Source organism: Gymnodraco acuticeps, unplaced genomic scaffold (assembly GCF_902827175.1).
Source record: "Gymnodraco acuticeps unplaced genomic scaffold, fGymAcu1.1, whole genome shotgun sequence".
NCBI lineage: Eukaryota > Metazoa > Chordata > Actinopteri > Perciformes > Bathydraconidae > Gymnodraco > Gymnodraco acuticeps.
Window position 1 is genome coordinate 1,042,661 of NW_022990270.1, and position 25,730 is coordinate 1,068,390.

Consider the following 25,730-nt stretch of genomic DNA (forward strand, 5'->3'; position numbering starts at 1 on the left):
TCCATCACTAGTGCATTTTATGCATTTAAAAGCTTTAAGAAGTGCTTTTATTATAAGTTAAGTAGAACATACTTTCCCGTCCTCTCCCAGCGAGTCTGCTGAGTGCAGTGTGGAACAGGAAGACATCAGAAGTGAATACATGAGAACAGTAATAATGAACACATGTGAGGAGAGTTCCTGATGTCTTGAAAAAGGCCCCCAGACAAATCAACAGGCACACTTAATTGATAGTCAGAAGAATATGTTTAATAAAAATAATTAAACCTCAATTTCCTCTATAGAACTTCATAGAAAGTAATCCAATAAATTACAAATGAATTTAAGACGTGTTTTCCTGCACTACATGAAGAATTATTTTGAATACACAGACCAAAACTTGCAAATATTACAACTGTCCAATGAAAGAAAAAAAAAGACAAAAACGGACCAGTGACATTTAGGATATTATCAAGCTTGAAAGCAAAATACAAAACCAACGATGCTAGTTTTGCCATCTCAGTGATTACATGGAACAGAAATACCCCCCCCTGTACAGCAGTAGTGTGTTCTGTCATTCCTCTTGCATATTGGTCATTGTGTTACTCGTGTTTAACGCAGATCCTACACCTCCTCTTTAGCACTAGCAGTGCTTCGGGAGTCCTTGTACAGTACAACCTAAAAATAAAATAACACAAGCGAAAAGTAAGCAGTCCAATCTTTTGTCTACCACTTTTACCCCCCCCCCCCCCCCCAATGTGTCCTTAATAGGATCCGCACAATCCGGTAACCCATCGCTGTGGGGCAACAAAAAGAAAATGAATCACCTACAGCAGAATAGCAATGGCTGGGTGTTTGCATAAGGGCACTACGAGTTAAAGAAAGCAGAGGTGCAGATTTACAAACTGACAGTGGCGTGTTTAAGATCTTTGCTCAGACATAGAAAAATACTGTACTGTTAGTAATACTATAAAAAAAAGCAAATTGCATTGCAAGCAAAAACCCATGACGAGGTCTATATATATTTATATATAACAGGCATACAAGGAAATCACTTGAAAGCAACATTAGAAATGAATACAAGTCTTGAGTCGAGGGGCAGCTCGTGGTTTCACCCACTACAGAACGATGCTACAGCAACAGTTAGTCAGGGGGGCTCTGTTGTACCCAGGCAGAACAAAAGCCTCACTTCAGAAATGTTTTTGAAACGTGTGTCTAACAGTCCGCTGTGTAACAGCAGTCCTAGAGCAAGCGGAGAATTTACAAAAAGGTACTTCGGCTTTGAGTGAACTCCAGTGTTTATGTGTATCCTGGTTGAACGTGTGCAGGGACGACGATAGACGAAACAAGCGTGGAGCACATAGGTGTTTGTCAGACGGGAGGTGAATGCGAGCGTGAGGTACAGGATAAGGGCACTTCTACATCTAGCTGAAGCTCCATTCGTCAGCAGAACACAATCCGAGACAAAGTGACAAACACATGAAGAAGCTGCAAACTCCCAGCAACACAAGCTGCTTTTACCGAGCCCTTCCTGAAGCGGACCCGTCTGGCACTAAAGGATAATACTCAATCTTAGCGAGGGACTTTAACTGTTTTGTGCTTGTGCCTTGTATGTTTCCAAAGTACACAGAATCAAAGGTCTGTCCTCCAAATTTCTAAGGTTAGAAGGTCAACGTTTTTTTACTGGTCATAGCTTTGCAGCCCCCCCCCCCCTTAATACACAGCATTCAGACTGGAAGTGATGGAAGCAGGAGATACCGGGTGAGGGGTGAAACCACGGAAAACACAGTGGAAGCTCGGAGTAAAAAAAAACACAGCCTCTGACAAACACGTTCCAGCAGAAACAAGGACATTGTGTTCTGTACATGGACAGCAATAACACACACCCATGCACAGTTGCACAGTGAAGCCAGACCATTTTAACAGTTGAGGTAAGATGCAGCCAAATATGCCGGGGTGGTAGTAATACCATCCTGAATTCTTTCAAAATAAACTAAATGAGGACCTCAGAGGGTCAGAGGGCAGTTTTTGGCACACAGTAAAAGGTTGTTTTCTGTCCCACAGCTTTATTAGACTGACACTTAAGTCATTATTAACATGTGTGTGCGAGTGAGCGTGTTCACCTGCTGTCAGAAGCTAAAGTGCGCCTTGGGACATGTTTCTCAAATGAAATGTGAAAACTTAAAATCTCAATTACGATCCATTTTGACAGATTTAAGCGGATTGAAAACATAATACTTCCATAGATTTCCCCAAAGTGAAGCGCAAAGAGTGAGCTTCAGGTAACTTTCCAAAAAGGATGTGGACTAATACAGAAATGAAGTCGACGTGATGTGACAGGTGAGTTGTGCACTGGGTGGAACATGGCAGACAGAATCTACAGCTTCAGTGACATTCATTAGCTGCCCAAGTTATTGCTGACATATCCAACGTATGATCTGCAAAGCAAAAGTGTCAACGAACCTGTAAAAGTACCGACTATTTACAAGAAAAGTGTTTGTCAAGTCTCGTTCCCCCGACCCCAAACAATCAAAATATATTAATAGTACAGCTCAACGAGCATGTTGATGTAGTTTCACTTTTTTAATAAAATTAAATCCTGACATAATTACAATAATGCCGTTTTTTTGTTGCAATTGTACATAAGTGTGGTACAGGTTCACAGAGTTCAGAAATCTACTAAAGTCTGACATGCAAAATGTCTCAAAACAAGACTGTACCTTGTGAACAAACACTGACATTTTATTTCAGTTCTTTTTACGTCAGTTTTACTGTTTTTTTTAAAGGTTTTTGTGGTCTTTTTTTACACAACGTTTTTGTTAGTTCTTGTATTTACATGTAAAGAAATCGCAACATAAGTGCTGGAAAATCCATATATATGTGAATATATGTATACATTTCTAGGCGATACATAAATAAATTTATAATTATATTCATAGGATCAGTCCTAATCACTGGAGTCTGAATCATCCGATGAAGAGGAGCTCCCAGACTCCGAGGAAGATGACTCAGCTTTCCCCGAACCGTCAGGACCACTGTTCTCCTTCTGTTCTGCTGAGTCATCTTCGTCATCGTCTTCTAATGCCTCGTCATCCTCCTCTGCGTCCCTCTGTGCTGCTAGCCGAGCGATCTCCTGCGAAGAGCCTGCAGGAGGAAGGGGGGGGCCAGAGTTAGAGCTCTGCGGCTGTGTGGGGGGGTTAAGGCCTGGAGTGAGAAGCATCCCTGGGTAAAGCATACTGGAGAGTAACAAGGGGTTGAGAGACAGTGAAGAGGCAGCTGAAGCACTTAGTGGGGCGGAGGAAGAGGAGCTGGAAGTGGAGGAAGGAGTGGAGTTTGAGCCCTCTGTCCTTTCTCCTCTGGGCTCTGAGGCTTTCGAGGCAGACGGTTCTCCTGCTGCACCGCTTCCCTTTGTCTTCTCCTCCAAGCCTCCTGCGCCCTCCTGAGCCGGCTTCCCCAGCAGGCTGCTCATGCCAATCAGGTTAGGCAATCCGGCCATACCAGAGAGCATCATGGGAAACATGGCGGCTAGGTTACTGGCGGCCAGGTTGCTGGCGTCGGTCGGCAGCCCCATGAGGCCGGCGGTGAGCTGCAGGCTCTGGAGGCTCTGCAGGTTCTGCTGGAAGGCCTGCAGGCTGCTGAGGTCCAGCCCAGAGAGCAGCCCGTTGGCCAGCAGGGGGTTCAGGCCCATGGCAGCGGGGTTGGGGGCTGAAGCTGCTGCTGCTGCTGCTGCCGCCGCTGCCTTGGCCAGAGGGTTCTTGGGTCGACGTCCACGCCGGCTCACCTCCTCAGGAACGATGGGTCCCGTCAGGATCCTGTCAAACATGCTCTCTGGGAGGTAACCCTGGAGACAATGTGGAGGGAATATATGCAGGGTGAGCAGAGATACACAGCGCAGCTAGAGATGATACTTCACTGCAAATCACAGTACATGAAAAGACGCATATACTGTACATTGTTAATTCTCTAGGTGCATCTAGCTCAAACTAAAGCAGTCCGACACAACAGCCCTGCAACCAATCCTACATTCATCACAGTTGTTGAAACTGTAGCCTACCTTCATGCAGATCAAATATAACACCATAAACTACAGCTTCCAGAATAATATTACCATTAAATCACACCTTCTAAAACAGTAAAGGATTTATTACTGGGAAGTTATTGATTTGATTTGTGGCTAAGAGTATCTAATACAGATGCAACAGTGTATTGATAACACAGTTAAAACACTTTTCTGACACATCTTAGTCCAGTAATAGTTTGGATGAATTTGTTAGCGAGTGACTCACCGACTGTTTGACGACATCAGCCCATTCAGGTGGGACTCCGTACTCGGGGTTCTCCTGAAGGAACCGGCACAGATCCTTCAGAGGAGGAGCAAACGCTCCACCGACCTAACGAATGAAAGATTACAGAAACATGAACAAATGTACAACGGGGCGAGATACACATTTTACAATTAGGACAACAAAATCCCTTCTTCCCCATCCTTAGTGGTAGAATCTGAGTTGTATTGTAGTAAGAGTGAGGACAACTTGTTTGAGATTGAGGGTATGCGGTAAACACACACACACACACACACACACACACACACACACACACACACACACACACACACACACACACACACACACACACACACACACACACACCACACACACACACACACACACACACACACCACACACACACACACACACACCACACACACACACACACACACACACACACACACACACACACACACACACACACACACACACACACACACACACACACACACACACACACACACACACACACACACACACACACACACACACACACACACACACCTTGCGTGCATTCCTCCTGTTGATGATCTGGACCCTCTCCTCTCCGGTCAGGCTGTTCACATCAATCTTGTTTGGGTTCCTGCAGCGGTGCCTCTTCTGTTTGGGCCGACCGTCCTGGAAGTGGAACTGCATTTGCATCTTATTCACCCCCTGCACATGAGACATGGAGACATTGAGACATTGAGACATGGAGACATGGAGACATGGAGACATGGAGACATGGAGACATTGATACATGGAGACATGGAGACATGGAGACATGGAGACATGGAGACATGGAGACATGGAGACATGGAGACATGGAGACATGGAGACATTGAGACATTGAGACATTGAGACATTGAGACATTGAGACATGGAGACATGGAGACATGGAGACATGGAGACATGGAGACATGGAGACATTGAGACATTGAGACATTGAGACATTGAGACATTGAGACATTGAGACATGGAGACATGGAGACATTGAGACAAATGTCTGACTGAAGTCACCTTTCTGCACAAGCCAACTATGAGTGTAGTTGTTTTTAAATCAGCTGGAAACCACATATCTGAAAGCCATGTTCTGAACAGCATATTCGTTCCTCTAAATCCATAAAAAAGTGTTTTATATCTTATGATTTCAAAAGTTTCTCCTTGTGTTTTTGTTACATTGTGTATTGTCTATAGATACACATATTTCTACTGTTGATATGTATACATGTACAGTTTATCTTCTACTATGTGCTATGCCTTGGTAACATGCTGCTGTAAAAACCATTTCCTAATATGGGATCAATAAAGTGAATGTAATCTAAAAAGCTCACAGGGACATGTTATGTTACATAAGCAATGAACTCACAGGGATGTAGGCTCCTGTGTCTGCCACAAAGCCAGGGTGCTCCATCAGCCACTGTTCCAGGTCTTTCCTCTGGGGGGCGTCCTCCCCTGCCAGCCGGGTGCCGTCTTTGAGGTTGATGACGGGCACCCGGCTGTCAGAGTCTGCGGGCGCCTGACTGGAGCTCTGGCTGTAGCCCGGCACCGGGGCCACAGCCATGGCCACCTGACCAATACCCCCCCACCCTGGAGGCACCTGGAGAAGAGCACAACACAGTGTTTGCAAAGCACACACAAACAATACCAGTGTTAAAACATGAGCAACCAGTGAACCAAAGCAAGCATAAACTGATGTTTGGGCTGATTTCAGTAGTAACGGTTAGACTCGTTGCATTTGGATATTTAGTTAGGGATATGTGTTTTGTAGCTTGTAAATGTTTACGTACAATACGTTAACTCTTTCCAATTCTAGCTGTATTAATATTATATGTTGTAATGGTTTCTTTACAGTCTCTGTGCCCCTCTTCTCAAGCTTTAGATCAAACACATCTTTCTTATGATTGTTCTTGTATTTTTTTAACAATTTGAGAAGTAAATTGAAAACACTGCAGACCATTATTTTTTGGAGCGTTGTGGTGCCGTACAAGCTGCTAAGGCCCCGGCCACACGAGGACGAAAACGGTCGTTTGCGTTACTGTTTAGTGTCATATAGACCGTTCGGCCAAACGAGGACGACCGCATACGGCACTAAACGACTGCGGAAACGATAACGGGTCCCAAGGTGGATAGAACGGCATACGCAACGCTCTGGGGGGTCAAACGGCTCCGTGTGTACGCCCTATACGATCATTTTCTGATAATGATGAGGCAATAGCCCCGCCTCTCCCCACCTCTGCTGCTCACCCCCGCGTCAAAGTAAACTGCACACTGAATTCAGATTATTTATCTTTCTCTCGATATGGACATAAACGCGAGTGAAGTCTAATCTGACAGGACGGAGACACCTCTCAAACTAAACTAGTTATAAATATGTTTATTTTTACTGTCGGCCGGGTCACTCATTACTGGATCAGCTGCTGCATGAAACAGACACTGACGCTAACCGAAGAGAGGGAGGAAAAAAAGAGGCTCAGTGTATTTTATTATTATATTATATAGATTCGTTATTCATTTGTTTTAAAGCTCAATAAATAACAAAGAAGACCTTTGACCGGCACTTTTATAATTTTATCGGAAGATTTAAACTTTAATACACGTTGACTGGCAAAAAACTCTGCCCGGTTCCCTCGGCCCCCACCGCGGAGAATAAACAGAAGGGCAACCATGACAACCATGCTTCTTCGCTGCTTTTGTGGAGGAAATTACAGCGCCACGTACAGGCTCCTGCATATGTACTGCAGCTTCTCCAGCGGTTGGAGCTAAACGGAGCGGTCTCGTGTGGACAGACACTATCCGGTGAATATTGCGTGTGGACGGAAGCTTTTTTGCGATTGCGTTAATCCTATGCGTTTAGCCGTTTTCGTCCTCGTGTGGCCGGGGTCTAAGACAGGCTGCTTACCTGATCAGGAACAGCAGGGGCTCTGTTCCTGTTCATGAAGAGCAGGTCCATCCCCTCCACGTTCTTCCTCCTCCCCCTCCGCCTCTTCACCACCGGCTGGCCGTCCAGTGCTCCGTTCAGCCTCATCTGAGCAGGGAGACCTGGAGGAACTGCAGGAGAAGAAGCGTGTTAGCTGTGGGCCACTTTGAAGCAATGAAGCTTCGAGGTGTAATTGGAAATTGTAGACACACATTCAGAATTCAATGAACAGCTTTTTAAGACAATAACCTCAACCGTACGGTATTTTTGCATGAAACATTCAGATGGTTTATTTCAGACTAAACGATTACAATTGCTTTGTAAATATTTGTGTAAACAAATCCAGTAGGCCTACAGAAGATGGCTTATGTCCTTGCAGTCTTCACTCACTAAAACTATACTCTGCTGCCATCTAGTGGTGTTACAAGGAAGGTAAAGGAAGACATGCCTCGACACAAGTCTTATTGTATTTTGAATAAACCCACCGCTCTGGAAGCTGCACTGAGGCTTGGTGATGTCGGCCAGGCCGGTGTCCGAGGCGCTCTGCAGCTCCTGAAGCCGGGCCAGGTACTGCTGCTGCGCCTGGGGCCCCTCCTCCGACTCCAGGGGCCGCTTCAGAGGTAGACCTTGTTTCTGGAAGGTCAACTTCAGACCTCCCTCCTGCTGAACACACAGACAAGAAAATGTGTTGGATACGTCTAGGAAGATTTATAGTGACTGGGAAAACAAGGTGAGTGATATACAAGGAGGGATTCTAGCTTATTATTATTGTTTACGGAGTTCTCTGCCTGTATGTCCAGTCATTTAAGGGTCCTTGTATCAAACTCAATAGTTATGTTACATTTCCATGTGATTAATCATGTAATTGATAAGAATTTCTTACAAAAAAGCAAATGTTTGTCAGGTATTTTCTTGTTAGTAGTATTGACACACGCAGGGCAGTGGGTGAAGTCTATTCATAGTTTGTACAGTAGTGGGAAGCCATGCCAAACTGATAGCTGCTGTCAGCATTTACAGATGTTCAAGGTAACTAGCAGCAGGGTCTGAGGGTCTGTGTAAGATGTGGGAAAAAAAGACCCCGATCAAAAAGCAGCACTCAAGCAAGGAGTAAGTGGAAGCATGTCAGGCCTGCAGAGTTAACAGCCACGTTGCCTGGAAGCATATTAGAGCACAGCCACGGCCTCCGTTTCAATGAGATTATAAGCAAGACTCCTCCAGTCTAAAGAGGCTTCAAACTCAACCCTTGTTATATTCTCATGACTGATTTGTGCTCATGTAATCACAGCCCCAGAGCCCAATTCAAATTGAGTGTGTGGGAAAAGAAAGGAAGGCTGCTATTAAATTAATCTCTCATCCTGCCAGGCAGTAAAAACCACTAATCATACCCAAAGGAAAGAAGGAAGAAAAACCCAGAGAAACATGCTGAACGCGGCAGCTAGCGCCGGTCATGGCAGCGTTGGGGTCCTACGGTTAGGCGAAGCAGAGGGAGGTGGAGAGGAAGGGCGAAATCAACATACATCGTTGAGTTTTACTGAGAACTCCTTGTTTTCTGCAACATGCTTGGTCACCTTTGACCCCTGTGGAGAAGCGGAGGGGTCCTCGCACAGACTGTTGGCATTGTCCAGCAGCTTGGTTGTGTAGAAGGAGGCCACGGCACCGGGCTCGTACACCCGACGTGTTCCCGGCCACTTGCCCTTCAGCACCGCCTGGCAGATGCTGTCCAGGCGGTTGATGATCACACGATCCTAAATAAACAACATTAGCACGTTAACAGTCAGTTCTGATTTCCCTCCTCACCAGGGTAATCACTTCCATTATTTCCCATTTAACTTAATACGTTTAAAAGCTTCTCTTGAGAACTGGACTTAAACTCCCACTGTACATTTTACATTTATATTCAATTTAATATTGAATAATCCATTTCTTGCACAATAATATCCTGCATTATATTTGTTACTGGAAATATGTCCACATTTTTTTAACTTTTCAATGCTATTTTATTTCTATTTCAGAAATATTTCGGACATTTTATTTCTAGTGTCTTAATTTCTCTTATGTACATTGTCTTGTTTTTTATGCTGCTGCAATGCAAACAATTCCCATTTCCCATCCATCCATCCATCCAGCGAGCCGAGCCAGCGAGATAGAGAGCGATCTAGCCAGCCAGCAGCGAGCCAGCCAGCCAGCGAGCCAGCCAGCGAGCGAGCCAAGCCAGCGAGCGAGCCAGCCAGCCAGCGAGCGAGCCAGCCAGCGAGCCAGCGAGCCAGCCAGCAGCCAGAGAGCGAGCCAGCCAGCCAGCCAGCCAGCGAGCGAGCCAGCCAGCGAGGAGCCAGCCAGCGAGCGAGCCAGCAGCGAGCGAGCCAGCCAGCGAGCGAGCCAGCCAGCGAGCGAGCCAGCGAGCGATCCAGCCAGCGAGCGAGCCAGCCAGCGAGCGAGCCAGCCAGCGAGCCACGAGCCAGCCAGCCAGCCAGCGAGCGAGCCAGCCAGCCAGCCAGCAGCCAGCGAGCGAGCCAGCGAGCCAGCCAGCCAGCCAGCCAGCCAGCCAGCGAGCGAGCCAGAGCCAGAGAGAGAGCCAGCAGCCAGCCAGCCAGCCAGGCCAGCCAGCAGCCAGAGAGCAGCCAGCCAGCCAGCCAGCCAGCGAGCGAGCCCAGCCTCCAGAGAGCCAGCCAGCACCAGCCAGCAGCAAGCGAGCCAGCAGCGAGCGAGCCAGCAGCCAGCGAGCCAGCGAGCGAGCAGCAGAGAGCAGCCAGCGAGCGAGCTAGCGAGCGAGCGAGCCATCAGCCAGCGAGACCAGCCAAGCCATCTATCTATCTATCCATCCATCTATCTATCCATCTATCTATCTATCCATCCATCTATCTATCTATCTATCTATCTATCCATCCATCCATCTATCTATCCATCTATCTATCCATCCATCTATCCATCTAATACTTGATGTGATGCTTTGTTGGCCATGCAGTGTTGTTATGCATTAGTAACTGGATTGCAGGTGTTCACCTTTGGCCAGTAGGATGCAGCGAGCATGTACCCTCCTCCCTGGAAGGGATGTGAGGAGTTGTTGGTGATGCCGTTCTCAGCCGTGTGAGGTTCCTGGGTTTCATCCTGCGTCATGGTCAGAGACGCCACGCTGTCCTCGTCAAAGCCCTTCACCATTGCTGCTGCAGGCACTGAGAACACAGGACACAGAGACAGATGTTAGGAACACACCGGAAGCTTTTAAGCACGCATGATTTTGTGCAGTTAGTATTATTTCAAACTGCCCTCCGTTGCTAATGGACCAAATGAAAGCAGGACCGCAGAAACAAACCATGATTAAGATAGTCTCGTTTTTTTCCACCTACACTTTTGACATTGTTTTAGTTTACTAACCTTTCTTCTTCCCTTCCTCTCCCTCACTGTCGCTGCCATTGGAAGAAGACGAGGAGGAGGACGATGATGACGAGGAGCCAGAGGAGCAAGACGACGAAGAGGACGAGGAGCTGGACCCGGAATGTGACGAGGAAGAAGAGGAGGATGAGGAGGTGGAAGAGGAGCGCGACGAAGAGCTGGAGGAGGAGCCGCCTGAGTCGGACTCAGAGCCCCTCTTGGCCTCCCTGCGGCGCCTCTTGGCCTTCTTGGGTTTCCTCTCGGAGGAGGTGGGGGTGAGGGGCTTGGTGCGCGCTGCAACCATCTGCATCTCGCCACCAATCATCTCAAACAGCGGCTTCTCCTCCAGACCCGTGGGAGTCGCTGGTGCTCGAGTTGGGCTCCATCTCTCCGCCTGCTTCTCCCTGCCCTCCTCCCCCTCTGAGGCCGGCTCCACTTTGGGTACGACCCCACCGAGCTCTGCGTCTGTGTGGGTCGGCGGAGGCAGCGGAGAGCCCGTCAACATGGAGCTGCTGGGCTGGCACTGAGGCTGTAGGAGAGGGGTGGGTGTGTGTGAATGCTGCTGAGCGGTCTTTGTTTGGCTGTAGTTGCGCTGTGCCGCCATGAAGCTGAGCTCGGGGTCCCTCAGGATGTGGTAATCTGTGCGGCTGACTCCGTGCTTGGCGGCCCCGATGAGCAGGTCTCGGTCGTGGGTTCCTGCCTCCCACCAGACGGGCAGGTCGGAGCTCATCTGGCACAACAGCAGGCGCTCGTAGAACAGCTCGTGGCGAAGGACTTGTTCCCTCACCTGGCGAAGCAGCTCCACCCTGTAAAGCGTTCGAGACGCTCGCTCCTCTGTGATGGGCTGGATGTTCAGGGACGGCTCCACCGCAGCGTCTGGAACAAAAGACGGAGGAGCAGGTGTGAGTGTGTGCGAGGAAATGAAGGCTGCTCTACAGGTACAACCCACCGACCTGTTTGAGTTTAAACATCACACTGTTTGTCTTCCAGCAAATGATTAACCTTATCAGCCCCTCTGCTTGAGTGCTGCTGAGCCAGCTTGTTAATAAGATGCTGCCGACCCCTCTCCAGAATTAAATCATTTACAGCCGGCGTGTGGGTCATACAGTATAAGTCACTCAGGGCATGGTACATTAGGTAGAAATACATAATATACCCTAATATGGCATTTCCACAGCCACCATATGTTCAATACAGACACATAAGGCAATATAATTACTTATCCAATGTTCAAAATAGGTAAATCATTCGTTTTTAAATAAACTTTGAGAAGTGGGCCAAGCATTATTTCATAGATACAGTGTGGGGCTGCAAACAATAACAATAAGGGCTGCAACAACATTAATAATTCACTTTTAAATACATTATTTTTTTCTGATCCATTAAGCCATTCGTCACTTCAGTTTCCTAAAGGTGATGTCTTTAAATGTCTTGCTTTGTATTCGTCTAAAACCCAAAGATATTCAGTTAAGTATGATATAAGAGGGAAACAGGAAATCTTGATTAATCTTTTAGCAAAATAGTTGACAATTATTTGTTGTCAATCGACAAATTGACAGGTCATCTAATTGTTGCACCTCTAGCTCACGGTAACTGACCTTCTGTAGGGAATGTAAAACAAAATGTGGATGTGGCGGTCCACATGTCCAGACTCCTTATCTTAAGCTGTGCAAAAAGACTAACAGTTTGTCTGTGTGTGTAGATGTGTGAACAATCAAAAGACCCCTCACCTCCCTCTTTGGGTGGCAGGCGACACACCCTCCGGCACATGGCGGCAAAAGCACACAGGTATTTCTGCAGGCTCTCGTCGGTCTTCTTGTGCAGCCGAGCCATGGCTCTGAACTTGTTCCAATCAAACCGGCCGAGGCTCGGGTCGAAAACGACTCCAAAAGTAGAGACCACACGGTAGAAGTCAGCCTCTTCTCGCCTCGTCCATCTGGGGAGAAAAACACGTAGCCGGTGATGACACCTTTCCTACAAAATGAAGTCATATCTCAATGAAACATCGTCCCACAGCTTGTGCTGTTTCTGTTGACTTAATTGCGGCGGCTATATTCCCATTGAATACGGCCGCTCTGAGGCTAAACTTCGCTCATTGATGTGACGCGTATAAATAATAAAGTCTGTACTGAACTCAACGTTTTAAGGATATTTAATATTGTAAACCAAAACAATAAACAAACAGAATCATACGGTCAACAAAAGTGATCAGAGCTAAACTCACCCCCATTGTCATGCTGCTCAACCTCTACATACACCAGGTGCTCTAAATACCATTAACCACAGCCATGTGACAATCACCGGAAACAACCCATTACAAGTGCGTGTGGTGTAAATAATGAAGGTAATATAACTATAAACACAGGCTACCACAGCATTTTGGTTCCTACACTGACCTTTGTTGCCGTTCAATCTTAGCGACCATCTTGGGGTTGAGGGTGTCGTTGAGTGTGGGGGGCAGCGGGCAGAGGGGAGCGGACAGCATCATGGAGGAGGGAGACGGAGTCTGCGTCTGGTGGATCTGGAGGATCTGCCGGCTCTTGGTGAAGCGCTGAGAGGCCGTGATCAGCCGCCTCAGCCTGGCAGTCAGCACTGAGGGGGAAGGCCAGTAGGAAGTCTGACTTCCAGTCAATGGAACTGCATCTGATCACAGAAATAGAAAGTACACTTTTAAATCCCTCAAATTCAAATCATTTTATTTTACAATTGTCATTCAAGTCTTTCCAGGACATTACTAGGACTTACATGTAACATCTTCATTGGTAATATTAAGTTTGATATCACATAAACACGAGACTACCACTACCTAAGACTGTAACAACACTGAAATAACACTGTGCATTATATACTTTCACAATTTAATAATATTAATACTGGCTGCTAGTTCACCTTTTTTTACATTTTCACTAACTCTGCAACCAATTTCTATACCTTGCACCTGTACTTGTTTTATTAAAATAAAGACATGTTGTTCTATTCCTAATGTTATTCTACTCAGTTTATCTGCCTTGTATCTGCACCGCCCCCTATGGTGGAAAAATGTAAATGTACCTGCTTTTGTACAAATAAAGGATTTCAGATTCTGACCTTAAAATAAGACTTTTAAATTTGCCGCTGCCTTTATTAAAATAACCAATTTATATCTTACACTGCAGTGTCATTTATGTTCTAGTATGGTATACAAGTCTTATTATACTTTAGCTTGTTTTAATTTGTATTTTTTCACCATTTTAATGACTCTTTTTAAATTGAATTGTAATTTTTAAATAATTTTTTTGCACCATGTCCGAATACTATAAATATTTGTATTGTAAAGCACGCGGAGCACTTAGCACTTGAATTGCTTCGTTGTAGAAATGTGCTATATAAATAAACTTGCCTAACTTTACATTTTACAACTTTCCCAGATTTCCCCCGCTTGTGGAAAGCCTGTTTTTATTTTCATCACAGCAAAGATAATCCACTGTGGATTATAAGCATCTAATACTCACCTCCGGCATTGTCAACGACAACGAGATCTCCAGGAGAAGAGGCGTCATCCTGCGTGAGAGGACAGAGTGAGATTACAGAACACATACGCAAGCAAGGAACATAAGGTTACCAAACTGATGGGTTTCACAATTAATCAAATCCAAGCTCAAATACACAGCGGTCAAAGTTTCTCTTTATCAGAGGACCAGCATGCAGCTGTGGGTCACGTGGCCTTACCTCCATGTCGTCCTTCAGCAGGGCGGGGGCAGGCTTGTACTCTGGGTCATCCACATCCCTACACACAAGACCAGAAACAGTTTCTACCCCTGCGCCGTCACACATAATGCAATAACCGTAACCATTCTCACACATACACACACTTTTAATGCACTTTATATACTATTTATTCCCCCGTATGATTGTTTATGTTGTCTGTCCTATTGTCGTGTTTTTTAGTGTTATGTATGTGTTTGTGTTTTTTGCACACCAGGACAGAGTTGCACTCTGAATCTCGTTATACTCGGTGTATAATGACAATAAAAGGCTTTAACCACCCACACACACACACACACACACACACACACACACACACACACACACACACACACACACACACACACACACACACACACACACACACACACACACACACACACACACACACACACACACACACACACACACACACACACACACACACACACACACACACACACACACACACACACACACACACACACACACACACACACACACACACACACACACACACACACACACACACACACACACACACACACACACACACACACACACACACACACACACACACACACACACACCCGTCCATGAAGTCGTTGCCTCTCTGTTCGGCAGCGATGGCCTTCTCATCCGGACGTCCCACACGCTCTAGGTAACACAGAGTGGGGTCCGCACGCAGAGTGTTGTACTTCTCATAACCTGGGAGAGCACAGGAGGAAAAGCAAATAACAGAGTTAGCAAAGGATGATGCATGGAAACCCTTAGATAGGGACCACACACAAGCTGCAGGATTTTCCCACAATATCCTGCTATCAATGGAAAATAGACCGACACACTGTAAAAACAAAATGATCAGTTCAAATGTTTTACTCACAACACAAATACTACATTTTGTAAACATTGTGACTGTTTTAAAGCAACTTTCTTATATTTTTTAGGGTTAGGGTTTCCTGTTTAAAGCACATGTTTATTATTTGGATAACCCTAAATATTTAAATAAAACAACACATAGTAAGAGCTGAGGTTTCTCACCATGCTTATAGACACCCAGCAGCAGACACTTGTCAGCGATGGCGTCCCACCACAAGGCCGGCAGCTCTGAGTGGTCAGGGTCTGGCACCCAGATCTTTATATCACTACAGAGGAGGAGGAGGAGGAGGAGGAGGAGGAGGAGGAGGAGGAGGAGGAGGAGGAGGAGGAGGAGGAGGAGATTTAAAGAGTCATCATTTGGTGGAATCCAATGATCGTCTTTTTGTTATGCTTCCATTTGCTTTAATCATTTGGTATTAATACACACATGTTTAAGTGTCATGAGGCCAAACACAATACTCTCCGTGAAGGGGTTTTATTGTGAAACACCAAAAGGCAGCTTCCTTTAACTTTCTATGGGGATTTCTTATTTAAAAGCAGCTTGATCAACCATTTTAAACAGTGCTGTATAATAGAAGAACTGCCTGTCTTTCACCAGCAGGTGGAGCTCTACAACCTTCTTATTCATGTGGTTTCATCAGATGATTCTTCCTACAACAGGTTGATACCATATGCTAATGACCACACTCCACTCAAGGAGAAACATCTATTTAATTCACCTCGGTACGGAAACTCTGCCCGGGTGTGTAGTGTTGGATTAAATCTGCTAAATCAATCTGACCTAAAGCATGTAATCAGCTGTTATATCATGTGAGCTGATCTGGGACTAGGCAAAGTGCTAGTTACCATCTATTGCATTGTGTTTTTCAAGAGTGTTAAGCAGTTTGAAGTTGTAGAAAAAACGCTAACAATGATAACAGTGAGTGTGTGTTGAGTGATGTCCGCTCACCTGGAGTCCACGCCGTCTAAAACCCTCTGGGCCTGGCTTCCTATCACCTCCTGTTTCAGGTAGTAGAGCATTCTGACCCTGAGCAGCACCCTGCACACAGAAAACCCAGTGGTCACAACAAAGCAGGCACAAACGCTGAGCGAGCAGAACCAACACACACACACACACACACACACACACACACACACACACACACACACACACACACACACACACACAGCGACCACAATGCAAATGAGTCAAATGTGTGACAATTCAGCTGGAATCCGAAAAATGGTTCTGTGTAGTCATGTCGTTTCACACAAACTACAGCATTCTTGCAAATAAGGATGTCTGAGTTTAGGATTGTCTTTGTGTGTACAGCTTTAAATCCTTAGAGCGAGCAGATAAACTCATATTTAATTATTGTGGTGTATTGTATTTTAACTGAGGATGATTTATAGACCACACAGAGAGTGGGCGGCTCCACAGAAAGGCTCCGAGGACCCGATTGAACAGACAGCCGTCTCTCTCCGGTCGTCATGTGGTCGTGCTCTGGCAGCAGACGAAGGTTGGGAAGTGGAGGCTGACAAGGTAGCGAGAGGCTGACTCACCGGGGAGACATTAGCTCCCTGATGCATGATCACACATCACAGACGGCAGGCTTTGAAACGAAGACACAGTGAAGTGGTGGGAGCTGTGGTGTGCCAGGCCATAACGTCTTGTGCTTAATGTACAAAGCCTGCCGTATAATCATTTTGTCTAAACGCAGAATGATTTTTCAATTCCGTCGTGTAATGCTGGCTGTTGGCAAAATGTGGAGGTTTTCAGGATTCCTGGCATTTGAGCGAGACTCTCTGTGGGGCATTGATATAACTGTGGAGTTATTATCTGTCCTACAATTACTCTTAACAGAATGGTTACATCTCAGAGGAGACACAGTATTCTCCGATCGTGCCAAATGAGTCGGGGAAATTCAGGAAAATTGGCACATCTACCTTTCCAGAATTAAGCCCCTACCACACCACAATTACAAATTGTTAATCAAGCCAGAGTAGATAAGAGCAATTATAAATGTTCCCCATTAGTAGCACACCAGTGGAGCAGCACAACTGTCTAGCACCTGTTGCCAAACCTCTGATATCTCAAAAGGTAAATATATAATTAAGAAGAATATGATCTAGAAGACTGAAAAACAACTCTCTTTTCTCTTTATTATCTTCCAGAAGGTGATGTGGGTTATTCTCTACATACGATCCACAAAATGCATCAGACAGGTGACCAACTTGTGTATGTAGTCTATGAGGTCAGAACTAAGAAAATCCTCTCTCAAGACAAACAAAGGTTCTGCGACCTGCTGTCATTCTGTGGAAAAAACTAAGTTCAAAGTGAAATCATAATATTTTTTGCAGCACTTTGACTGTCATTCACACCAGGTCATAGATTCCCATCTACCTCACACCTTCTGTAATATCTACCCTGCTCAGACACATTTGCTAAGATTCTGTATGAAGGAATACAAAATTAATCTGTGGCCTGTTCTCCAGCCATTGCCCCTTTACAGTTCTGCTCTCCTTTCACCAGCTCCGTAAGAGTTGTGGACGTATATTATGAAATACACCATGCCAGGCATTCCATATTTTGTTACGCAATATTGTTATGAATGAGCCCCAAATCCTTCCCTGACTCACTGACAGGACGAGGAGAGACCACAGGGCTCGTGTGTGTGTGTGTGTGTGTGTGTGTGTGTGTGTGTGTGTGTGTGTGTGTGTGTGTGTGTGTGTGTGTGTGTGTGTGTGTGTGTGTGTGTGTGTGTGTGTGTGTGTGTGTGTGTGTGTCTGCCAGAGTGATGGATGTCTGTGGTGACCAGTCTGGACTTGTAGCTCTGGTAAATCAAAGTGTTGGACTTCCTCCTTTCTCCTCCTCCACCCTCCAGTGTGGAGCCGCCCAGGAGCAGCTGCTGCTTCCTCTGCCTGTCAGCGCAGCCCTTCATCACTCTGATCCCAGTCTGTGTTACTCACTCTCTCTGTGTGTGTGTGTGTGTGTGTGTGTGTGTGTGTGTGTGTGTGTGTGTGTGTGTGTGTGTGTGTGTGTGTGTGTGTGTGTGTGTGTGTGTCTTCAGTCATACCACTGTCTTTCTGAAGCGAGTAAGCCCAAGAATGCATGACATGATGTGTGGCATGAAAATAATCCCTCATAGTCTGTTGACAGAAAACCAGCATAACGGCGAGACGCTGAGTCACGGATGTGATTCCAAATCAAAGCACATGAGATCTTAATGTGCCTCATCCAGACTGCGTCCTCCAATCCAAAACCACCAGACTTAGGGACAGTTTTATCCAACAGGCTGTTGGACTCCTGAGCTCTGTGAAGTGTCATCGTTCACACAATGTATGTTCATACTTACTGCTCATCTGACATCGGTTAATAGTCCTTATTTCTATATATTATTACAGTATAACATAATTAATTTACTAGACAGTACTTCGTTTTACATTTTGTTTCTTCTTGTGCTTTTTTACATGTTGATATATTCCTTTATCCAGCAACTTATTTAAAGTATTTCACTATTTTATTGCAGGTTTTATTGTTTGAGGAGCACGAGACCCAAAATGTCCAATGCCAAACTACACTGAAGCTATTTTGTGTGTCACGAATAAAGCTTTTGAGTCTTTGAATGTCAAAAGCACATTTTCATATCTTAAATACACCAACACGCGCAGGATATGTGATATTCATACAGTAACAACTCCACACACTGATTGTAGAACAAGACAATTACAATATGATGATTAGATTTTCTGACACGCTTGTCTTTGAAAACTTCTGGAAACTATCGGCATCATTGCATTCCCACTAGTTCCTAAAGGGTCCCTTCCTGTGTAGGAGTCATTTACATTTACGGTCCTGTTAAGGAGGCTAGTGACCGCCCCCTCACCCCCACCAGCCACATTCCAGATCCTCAAAGTAAAAAAACGCACAAGTCAGCAAACCCTGCTGACTGTGTCCCAGTTTGCCGGGCGTGTCACATATCAGACAATCCCTGGATTCAGCACAACTGGGCGGGGGAACAATGGAGAACTTTCTATGGACGCTGCAGCGCTCTGCGGACACAAGCTCCCTTTTAAAAAGGACCAGCCATCTACTAGGCTTTATATCTCAGCGGCCTATGTTTTGATAGCAGCCATCTTTTTTCCCCCTGTAAATAAGAGAGATCTATGACGGCCATTAGCGCGGCTGAAGTGTCATTAAGCTTCGCATCAGTCAGCTGGTCGCGATGTGATGCACGTCCGTTAATGAATCAGCCGACTGTCGGCTCCAATAGACGTTTTAGTGCCTCCTAATTACTGTGGCCACAGTTAAAATGTGAGCGATGTACAAATTGTATCTTCAAACACTTCAGGCTTTTATTAGAGTAAAATGAAACTGATACGATATGTGCTGGAAGAGAATAATGACCCGTTACTATAATAGCATAAAGGTTTAAAAACAGACAGAGACACACACTCCCACAAGAGATAAATCAAACTATTAGTCACCATGTGCACTGTGAGCAGGTTAAATGCACTTATATATCATATTTAAAGTGGGTCTCTGACATAAGAACACTATTCTATAAAGTCAAGAGTATTTATATTTCGTATAGACTAGAATATTGTATATTTTGGTTGTTGTCATATACAGTTGGCACAATCTAGGTGTCATACTTGACTTAAATGTCAGCTTCCAACATGTATTTATCTCTTTATATTGTGTTTTTATTAAACAAGGAACATGTCATCTGAGTTTTCTAATTGTAACTGTATTGTAATGTTATATTTGAACTGTACTATGTATTATTTGATTGACCTGTATTTAAATCATGTTTTAAAATGGTTTGTGTGATGGAGATGATGCAATGTGTTTAGTGTTTTCTGATGTACCTGCCTGAGGACTGCAGATTAGCTATTAGCTCAAATAGCTTGTAGCTAATCTCTTTTCTGAGATTAATGTATTTGTATGCATGGTCCTCTTTGAAATACATCCATAATATAATGTAATATGAAAATACATTAACCTCAAAAAGAGACGAGATGATTTATGTCAGATTTAACTATTGCAGTGTTTTATCTAAAGTCCCTGAAGAGGGACACACATACTTCATACCTTGTTCAAGGAATAAACCAGCAATTCTTTCAGTCCAACTGTAATATTAGAAGTCATTTTAACCAAAACAAAATGGAAAACTATGGTCAAGTATTTGTCTTGTACAATGTAAGGTGGAGTGAGGAAAGTCGTACTTGTTGCAGTGGTGTTTGAGGTGTTTCTTGTAGCCGTCGTCCTGCAGCATGTGCTCTGGGTTGTGTTTCCTGAGCCACTCGGCTTTGTGGATGTCAAAAGCGCTGGACTGGATCTTCATCTTCTTCCCCTTCCTGCCCCGCGGGACTGGAGCAGACAGACCTAGTGGAACAAGAAGGAGGCATTTCCTTAATCCCACTTAGTATAATCTCTCTATGTTCCACTATCTTTTGTGATGGTAGGGAAGGTTTCACTCCTTTCACTTTATCACTCACAACCTCAGAGCACACTACAACAACTGTGAACATTCATGAACACACCTCCGCCCCTCAAAGACTGCAACCACTACTATTAATAGAAAAACACTACATGTATACAGTTTTGTACATTTAACGTTTTTAAATCATCGCTACTACCTCTGCTTTTACCACTCTTATTTATTTGTGTCTATTTTGTACTGCTGTGAGAGTTGCCAAAGAAATTGTACTTTGTATGAAGACAATAAAGATATATTGTATTCTATATTCATAATGTTGTCTGGAAGTCACTCACCCAGGTGGTTCTGCAGCTCCTTGGTTTGTCCGTCCTCAGAAGGAGCGATCAGGTCCCACATGAAGCTTTTGATTTTGTCATCTCCACGGTAATGGACCAGGCAGTAAGACAGCAGGGCCCTGCAGATGGACTCCACATCCCTCTCCGTCAGCTGCTTCTTAAAACGACCGTGGGTCAGAATATCTTTCCAACGACCCCACCTGAAGTCAAAGACAAAAGCTAAATGTAAGAAATGTGGGCTCAGATTTAAATGAACCACTTTGTAAAGCTTTGCTACATAAGGATATTATTGAGAAACATGTACTGTACATAGCAGCATTTTGCATCTGTCTATCTGTCCGTCTATCTGTCCGTCCGTCTGTCCGTCCGTCTGTCCATCTGTCCGTCTGTCTGTCCGTCTATCTATCTGTCTGTCTGTCCATCTGTCTGTCTGTCCATCTGTCCGTCTGTCTGTCCGTCTATCTATCTGTCTGTCTGTCCATCTGTCTGTCTGTCCATCTGTCCGTCTGTCCGTCTGTCTGTCTGTCTATCTATCCATCTATCCATCTATCCGTCTGTCTGTCTGTCTATCTATCTATCCATCCATCCATCTATCTATCTATCCTTCCTTTATCGAATTTCCACTCTCTCTCATCAATGGACAACATCCACACAGTCTCTCTGATTTGAAGACTATAGAGTCATCTTACCCATAAACCAGCAGGTTCTTCTCCACTCTGAAGCACTCTGTGCGCCCGTAGCTGTTGAGGCGGTCGTGGTTTCTCCTGAGTTTAGGTTTGGAGTCGTCACTGTCGCTGTTGCCCTCTGAGAGCTCGGCCAGCTCATCCTTGGTGGCGCTGAACGGCCTCGTCTGCTTTCTGACGCGAGGAGTGTCGATCACCAGGCTGTTCTGAAGGGGGAGAATGAAGGCCAAACAAAATATCAGCAAGGCACCATCACGGTCTAGAATGCAGATAAAGAAAGGCTGAGACCGTACTGGATGTCTAGCCTCTCACATCTTTGTGAGAAAAGGTCCTAATTTTGCTCTGTATATTATATCATTTGTGGTGAAGTACATACTCTGCCGTTAGCCATTTCCATATCAACGTCAGCCTTTTGGGCCCATTTGTCCCAGAAGTTGGGGTCATCCAGAGATATGTCTGTGCGGTTTCCAGACGCCACAAAACTGGCCTGAAAGCAGACGTGAGAATCATATTAAACCATAATCATATGTGCCATTCCCCGTACGATGTATCCCCAGCTTCTCCTGCTGGAAAATAAACAGTCTAAGCTAAATGTAAACAATCGAGCCAAGTAAAAACAGTTGATAAAGTTTAAAGGTGTATTACTTTTTTTCGAGGCGTATTTATTTTCACTCACCTTAGCAAAGGTGGATCCTCGGCCCTCAGACTCGATGGTGATGGTCTTGGTGCGGCGCTGGAGGATCTGATCGATATCCTCCTCACAGAATTTGGCCCCTTCATCCTCATCGTCCATGATGGCGCCGTAAGCCCCCCGTCGCAACAGATCCTCGATCTCCTTCTTAGACAGCTGCTGCTGCGGAGGGGCCTGCGAGGTGCAGAGGAGAGAGACATCCAGGGTCACAACACTTTATAAACAAAGATGAAGTGAATATAAGATGGCCTTGAGGTGCAAAATGTTAATATATAAATGGTAATACACGACACATGGGGAAACACACACGTTTTATTATTCACTTTATAACATCAGCAGGGATGTGTCTAACCCCAGCAGATGTTTTTGTATGCAAATATGTCGCAGCCAGACCAGATGTGGAGACCTGCTAATATCTCAGCTTCCTCATACGTTTCATAATTCTCAGAGGAAGCGAAATGTGGCAGAACATCCACCTACACACTTCAAACACGCTGACACACTCCCTCACAAGAGATGAGTCTAATAGGATCAGTTACACTTCAAGTGGGTATTTTGAAGAATGAGCTTCAAGTTTTAGGGTTTTTAACAAGTTATTTTTCTTTGCTTGGCAGCTTGTCTGTCATCTGTAACACTGTTCCTCTGATGTCACTCAGGACTGAGATCAGAAACATTTGACTTTCATCATTGTTGGAGAGACAATTCGAAGAAGTCTTTGTCTCTTTTTGGCTAACTGTCGTGTTACAAATGTACATCTCAAAGCTAGTTGAATATTCATTGTTACAAAGAGGTACATCAGAGGATCGTTAATAAATAGTAACCAAACAAATTGTGTGAAAACTGCTCTGTGATTAGCGCCAGGCTTTTTCCATCCACAGCTAGTTTGTGAAATCATTGAACTGAAAAATGTCTCACCAAGGTCAACTCATAAAATAGACAGTATTCATTAGAAGCACGTTCTAAAATCAAACACCCCTCTTTGAAAATGAACTCGACTAAATCATTGAATTCCCTTATTTCTATTCCAGACAATTCTCAAACTCACCGCCCCCCCGGTGGCTCCTCCCAGGCTGTTATCTCGACCACTCATGCTCTGCAGCACCGCTTTGTCCAGGCCCAGCTTGAGGCTGGCGCGATCAAACATCTCCCGCTCGTACGAGTTCCTGGTGATCAGACGGTACACCTTCACTGCCTTGTTCTGACCAATCCGGTGGCAGCGAGCCTGGGCCTGTGAGGGACAGAAACATGAGTCAAATGCACTACAGGTACAATTAGGAGCTTCTGTGTTGATACCTTTAGTTTGAGCTAATCCTAAATGATGATAACTTTAATTGTTGAGGGATAATTGCATCTGTTCTTCGTTGGACATATTGTAAAGTACTTTTCGTGGTGATGACACGTTGGCAGGCGTTTACAGGACGGCAGAAGAGTCAAATACACTACAGGGTACAATTAGGAGCTGTTGTGTTAATAGCTCTACTTTGACCTTAATGACCCAAGATGGAAACTTAAATTCTTACGTGAAATGTGCACTTGTTCTTGATTGGACATGGCGTAAGGCACATGTCGTGGTGATGAGTCTCGTTGGCAGCCGTTTGCACAAGCAGATGTTAGACAAGAGATAACTGTGAGGGTGCCAAGATGTTGTCTACTTGTAGCACACTAATGGTAATCTACAGCAGCCTGTTGCATCTACTGCTAAGTAAGTGTGTGTGTGTGTGTGTGTGTGTGTGTGTGTGTGTGTGTGTGTGTGTCGTACCTGCAGGTCGTTCTGCGGGTTCCAGTCTGAGTCAAAGATGATGCAGGTGTCTGCTGCAGTGAGGTTGATTCCCAGGCCACCAGCGCGTGTGCACAGAAGGAAAACGAAGCGCTCTGAGTCGGGCTTACTGAAGCGGTCGATAGCGGCCTGACGCATGTTTCCACGAACACGGCCATCTATACGCTCGTACAAGTACCTGCGACACAAAGAAACGATCCGTTAGGCATATCAAAATCACTCACTGAATACTTATTCTTTAGTTAAGAGCTTTATGGAAAAGCTCAAGCATCATACATTTGAGTTTTCCTGATGAGTGTTATTAAGTGACTCCAGCCCCTTGCTCGACAATAGTGCGAATGGACTACATTTGACCCAAAGCATTATTTTACTTCCCTTCTACACCTCTGTAACTCTATCCTAGATTGACAGATAACTCTTATTTCTCTATGCTCTCTCATCTTGAGACCATTCTCCTCCACTCCCATGATACGACCCCCTGCACCCCCCAGGGTAATCCAGTCAGGAGAAGCCTCACACAAACTCCTGCTTGTCTTATGTAGAGAAGCCCTGAGGGTTCCTACAACCTGCAGCTGAACCCTGTCTGAGGTCTGTGCAGCGCAGCACCTCACAGCTGTTCAACAGTGTAGGGTTAGCTTCAGCTGCTGGTGGGAAGATAGATGAAAGGCGCAGAGAGAGAGAGAGAGAGAGAGAGAGAGAGAGAGAGAGAGAGAGAGAGAGAGAGAGAGAGAGAGAGAGAGCGAGAGAGAGAGAGAGAGATAGAGATGAGAGAGAGAGAGAGAGAGAGAGAGAGAGAGAGAAGGGCAGAAACAGAAACATGAGAGCAACAACAGGATGTAAGGAGACATAGATCAGAACTAAGACAAATGAGACTGAGCCGAGTGCAGATCAGGACACTTGAGAATAAAAACAAAGAAAAACCCAAACTCCTATCAGTAATGATCAGATTCCTAATTGCCATTTAACTCCAGCGCTTATTGCAAGCTGTAAACCTTTCCCCATGGTTGTCTTGCTCAATGTTCCTGACCACTCACTCACCCCATTTCAGCTTTTTATGGGACCTTTGGGGCATTACCTAAGATGCCACACACACACACACACACACACACACACACACACACACACACACACACACACACACACACACACACACACACACACACACACACACACACACACACACACACACACACACACACACACACACACACACACACACACACACACACACACACACACACACACACACACACACACACACACACACACACACACACACACACACACACACACACACACACACACACACACACACACACCCACACACACACACACACACACACACACACACACACACACACACACACACACACACTTTGTTCAAGGTAATGTTGTACTTTGGCAGAGCCTTAGGTTAGAGCTTCATAGCCGTGATATAAATCCAATCTCTTGTCCAGCATCTTTATCAGCTGCCACTGTGCTCTGTGGGTGGGAAACAAATGCTCGTTTCTTTTGTTTTTATTCACTCTAATTACAGGTCTAGATTCCATACAGTGCAATTTGAAAATAACCATTTTCCTAATTAAAGTCTAATGATATGACTCATGGAGCTGAGGCGTTTCATTTGAATTCTTGGCAGAAATGTGT

General features: G+C 45.2%; 1 protein-coding gene across 11 annotated transcripts in view; it reads right to left on the reverse strand.

Moving 5' to 3' along the window:
- Nucleotides 1–224: 224 nt before the first annotated feature.
- Nucleotides 225–25,730, reverse strand: part of chd9 (chromodomain helicase DNA binding protein 9) — an 85,244-nt gene continuing 59,738 nt past the window's right edge. For 7 of the 11 annotated variants that reach the window (XM_034220887.1, XM_034220877.1, XM_034220883.1 and 4 more), the window contains 23 exons: nt 24,066–24,261; nt 23,352–23,534; nt 22,292–22,480; nt 21,992–22,102; nt 21,622–21,821; nt 20,933–21,132; nt 20,383–20,542; nt 16,124–16,213; nt 15,337–15,440; nt 14,886–15,003; nt 14,281–14,338; nt 14,064–14,112; nt 12,969–13,215; nt 12,303–12,508; nt 10,576–11,448; nt 10,204–10,373; nt 8,721–8,948; nt 7,689–7,866; nt 7,186–7,334; nt 5,653–5,883; nt 4,809–4,958; nt 4,263–4,367; nt 2,924–3,817 (listed from right to left, as the gene is read on the reverse strand). In XM_034220887.1, coding sequence (XP_034076778.1) covers nt 2,924–3,817; nt 4,263–4,367; nt 4,809–4,958; nt 5,653–5,883; nt 7,186–7,334; nt 7,689–7,866; nt 8,721–8,948; nt 10,204–10,373; nt 10,576–11,448; nt 12,303–12,508; nt 12,969–13,215; nt 14,064–14,112; nt 14,281–14,338; nt 14,886–15,003; nt 15,337–15,440; nt 16,124–16,213; nt 20,383–20,542; nt 20,933–21,132; nt 21,622–21,821; nt 21,992–22,102; nt 22,292–22,480; nt 23,352–23,534; nt 24,066–24,261 — 5,089 coding nt within the window. Of the gene's footprint in view, nt 3,818–4,262; nt 4,368–4,808; nt 4,959–5,652; nt 5,884–7,185; nt 7,335–7,688; nt 7,867–8,720; nt 8,949–10,203; nt 10,374–10,575; nt 11,449–12,302; nt 12,509–12,968; nt 13,216–14,063; nt 14,113–14,280; nt 14,339–14,885; nt 15,004–15,336; nt 15,441–16,123; nt 16,214–20,382; nt 20,543–20,932; nt 21,133–21,621; nt 21,822–21,991; nt 22,103–22,291; nt 22,481–23,351; nt 23,535–24,065; nt 24,262–25,730 lie in introns of all 11 variants that reach the window. The other 4 variants (XM_034220880.1, XM_034220879.1, XM_034220878.1 and 1 more) reach the window with 4 other exon arrangements.